The sequence below is a fragment of the Olea europaea genome, unplaced genomic scaffold, assembly GCF_002742605.1.
Source record: "Olea europaea var. sylvestris unplaced genomic scaffold, O_europaea_v1 scaffold6968, whole genome shotgun sequence".
Lineage (NCBI taxonomy): Eukaryota > Viridiplantae > Streptophyta > Magnoliopsida > Lamiales > Oleaceae > Olea > Olea europaea.
In genome coordinates, this window is record NW_019265361.1 from 1 (window position 1) to 3,352 (window position 3,352).

Sequence of the window (3,352 nt, forward strand, 5' to 3'; positions counted from 1 at the left end):
TCACATAAATTCATGATTCCAGTGCCTAATTAAGTTTTGAGTACACTGAGTAAAACCCTTCTTTTGCATTTTGAGAGAAACTCAGGAAACTGAAATGACACCCTTCTTAATAGATTGGTCAACAGTTTTAGACATGGCTCTTACATTTTTCTTATGGATAACTATAGACAGTCTAGTTTAGTGAGTAAACAGTAAATTAAAACTTATAAAGAGAATAGACTATGAAAAAGTCAGGTATTCAACCTTTGATCAATTAAATGTTGGCAAAGAATATTGTGGGATTTACTCAGGACGCACTGAAGTATACAAGGATTGTCTCTAAATTAGGTATAATGAACTTAAAAGGGACAAATTTTCACAGATATTGAGTAATTTGTTAATCATTTGTGATTGTGTACTGGTAGAGGATCAATGAGTGAATTGCGGAGCAAAAGAATGTAATAATGGACATTTATTTAGGACAAAGTTTCTTGAAGCACTTAGCATAGTATTCACTATTCAGGATAAATTTTTCAGTAATACAGCAGTAACTTGAAAATAAAAGTTTTAAGGGTAACAGGAGCTGCCTTAGAAAATGCATCACATTATCTTGTAATTGTGCAAAACAATCCACATTCTCTATGGTTCTTTTATTTATTGCCCTGTGCCCAGTGGAAGTTGCCTCATGCAGTGTTATCCTCCATGTTAAACAATTCAAGCTTCTCAATTCTTTCGAGGACTGATACAACAATTATTACTGAATCGAGTATACAAGTAGGACAGATCAAAGGAGCTGATTTTGTTGTTTGTTGATTGATATATATCATGCTATAAAATAAATTCAGATGAGAGAGGGAGGTGAGCCGCTGGTTAATATTCTTAAAATCCAAGCGGTTCACACATTCCAGGTTTTTTCGGCATAGTGAAAGTAATTGAATACAAGACGTGCATTTTCGGTATACAATACTATGTACGACTGGCATAATTGTGTATTACGCGAGGCGTAGGCCTCTAGACGTTTGAGGCGTAAATATCACCATGAACTTAAAATGTCAAAATATTATTAAAATGCAAAATAAATGCATAATAAAACATAAAGCAATTTTCAAAATTCATAATATTACAATTTAAAGTGTGCTAAAAACAAAAAGAAAATTCTTTTAAGCAACAAAAAGCGAATATTACTATGCTATTCCCAAAGTGGATCTAGAGAAACAAATTTTTAATGTTTTTGCTAGAGTGACATGGGCCTTATCACATGTGCCCCCCTATTGGGTGGGCACCACATGTGCCTCCTGTTCGTTCAGGGCCCACGTGGCCCTGGACGAATAGCAAAACCCAATTTTTAATGTTAAAGTGGGGCATTTGGCTACTTCCAAAGTCGATCAATCAGAATTTATAATGTTTTTGGGGCTTATACTTAAAAGGAAAGTAAATACGTCAGGAAAACTGAAGAGTGCACACCTTAGAAGCCTTAGGTGGTTCTGTGAGGCACATAGGTTACTTAGTTTAGGCGTACGCCTCCAAAACTACTCTGCAATAAGTGCTTTGAGGCCTTTTTTTGGGCCTCAATCTGAGGCAGGCCTTAAGGCAAGCCGGGATTTCTTAAACCATGCTTACAAGACCTATCTATTCCTCCCAAACTAACATGCCCGAAAAGTCTTGTTATTTTGAATTTACCTTCTCGTGTTTGTGAACCCACCCTGGCTGGTAGAAGTGTAATGTGCAGTCCCTGGAAACTTAAATTTTACATATATTCTTGTGATCTCCCATTTTCAGTTGATAGTGTTAACCTGGGAAAAAATGTTTATCTGCATCGTTATTTGTTGGCTGACACAGGGGTTGATGGAGAACCATAAAGAAATTGTAGAATACTTCAACAGTAGAGGCGTTTCTGTCATATTTCTCTTCAGAAGAAATCTGTTACGCCGCATGGTTTCAGTACTTGCAAATTCCTTTGATCAATATGCAAAACTTCTGAATGGAACTCACAAGTCTCATGTGCACTCGCTTGAAGAGGTACCCCCGAATGTCAGCCCTTTTGAGCCCCAAGGGGCATGCATTCTTAAGATCATGATTTTTTACCTGTTTCGTGTAGGCCGATACCCTTTCCAGATATAAGCCAGTCATCAATTTATCGTCTCTGGTGACGGAGTTAAAGCAAATGGAAAAGACAGTATTGGAGGCCTTGGAGTATTTTAGCAGCACTCGGCACATCATTCTGTACTATGAAGATCTTGTAAAAAATCGAACTGTAAGTTGCTTCTTCAACATCAAAAGGAACCATTGACAAATAATTACGGAAAGTCATAATTTTGCTAATTTTTTTATTTTTTTTATAGTAGTTGCAAGGTTGAAGTTCCAATAGATTTCTGCACAACTTTGTCTACCATTATTGTGAAATTTTAACAACAAAAAGGAATAAAACTAAGCCTCTGATTTGGCAAAATTTATAAACTATTTATAAATGGTCAAACTTTCATTTTCAATCACACATTCGAGTAGACCCATATGTATTATTCATTTATCACCACTCATTTCTATCTATTAATGAAGTAAACTGTCTATAAATTCTTTCCAAATGAAGGCTAAGTCTTGTTATCTATAAATTTAAGGCCGGCTACATGAATTCTTTTTCTTCAGACCGTTCATTTTATTGCTAGATCTACCGAAATATCCAAAGTAACCAGATCGGACACCCCAATGAAATGTGTACTATGATTAATGTCCTAAGATTTTACAAAATTTTATGTTGGCAATAGCATACCGCGACCCTCGTCCTTTACCGGGCTTGGGATAGGCAATGAAAACATAGGCAGAGTTATCAAATTTTACTAGTTCATAAATAATTTTAAATTCTTGCTTACATTTTTACGATCATTTTTGACTTTGCTTGGATATCTTTTTTCTGCATGTCAAAATTATTATAACTTTTCATATATAGTTATAAGATTTGATTACCCGCAATGCTTTAGTCCCCGTGTTGTGAAAGTTTACAGTCCCGTGCCTCATTGCATTCACTTATGTTGCAGAAATTGGTTGATGTTCAAGACTTCTTAAGGCTGCCACAAATTGAGTTAACAAGTCGCCAAGTTAAAATACACAAAGGACCATTGTCAGAGCACATCAAGAACTGGGACGACATCAACAAGGCACTCAGAGGAACAATGTATGAGAAATTCCTCCATTATAACGACTATTAATTAGAGTCCGCTAATCTGTTTGAGGGCGTGAGCATAGTATTTCAATTTACTAAGAAGCTGACCGTATTAGGTGCACTAATTCATCCAGGTGAGATCAGTGGGGGTTGATCTTCACCATATGTTAGTCTTCACCCCGACATGCCCCCCCCCCCCCCCCCCAAACTTATTTT

At 36.4% G+C, this 3,352-nt stretch overlaps 1 protein-coding gene across 3 annotated transcripts in view; it reads left to right on the forward strand.

The window, feature by feature from the left end:
* Window positions 1-1,674: 1,674 nt before the first annotated feature.
* The window catches only part of LOC111390608, a 2,338-nt gene continuing 660 nt past the window's right edge, over window positions 1,675-3,352 (forward strand). For 2 of the 3 annotated variants that reach the window (XM_023015672.1, XM_023015671.1), the window contains exons 1-3: window positions 1,758-1,998; window positions 2,078-2,233; window positions 3,012-3,148. In XM_023015672.1, coding sequence (XP_022871440.1) covers window positions 1,783-1,998; window positions 2,078-2,233; window positions 3,012-3,148 — 509 coding nt within the window. In that variant the 5' untranslated portion in view covers window positions 1,758-1,782. Of the gene's footprint in view, window positions 1,999-2,077; window positions 2,234-3,011; window positions 3,149-3,352 lie in introns of all 3 variants that reach the window. The other variant, XM_023015669.1, reaches the window with a different exon arrangement.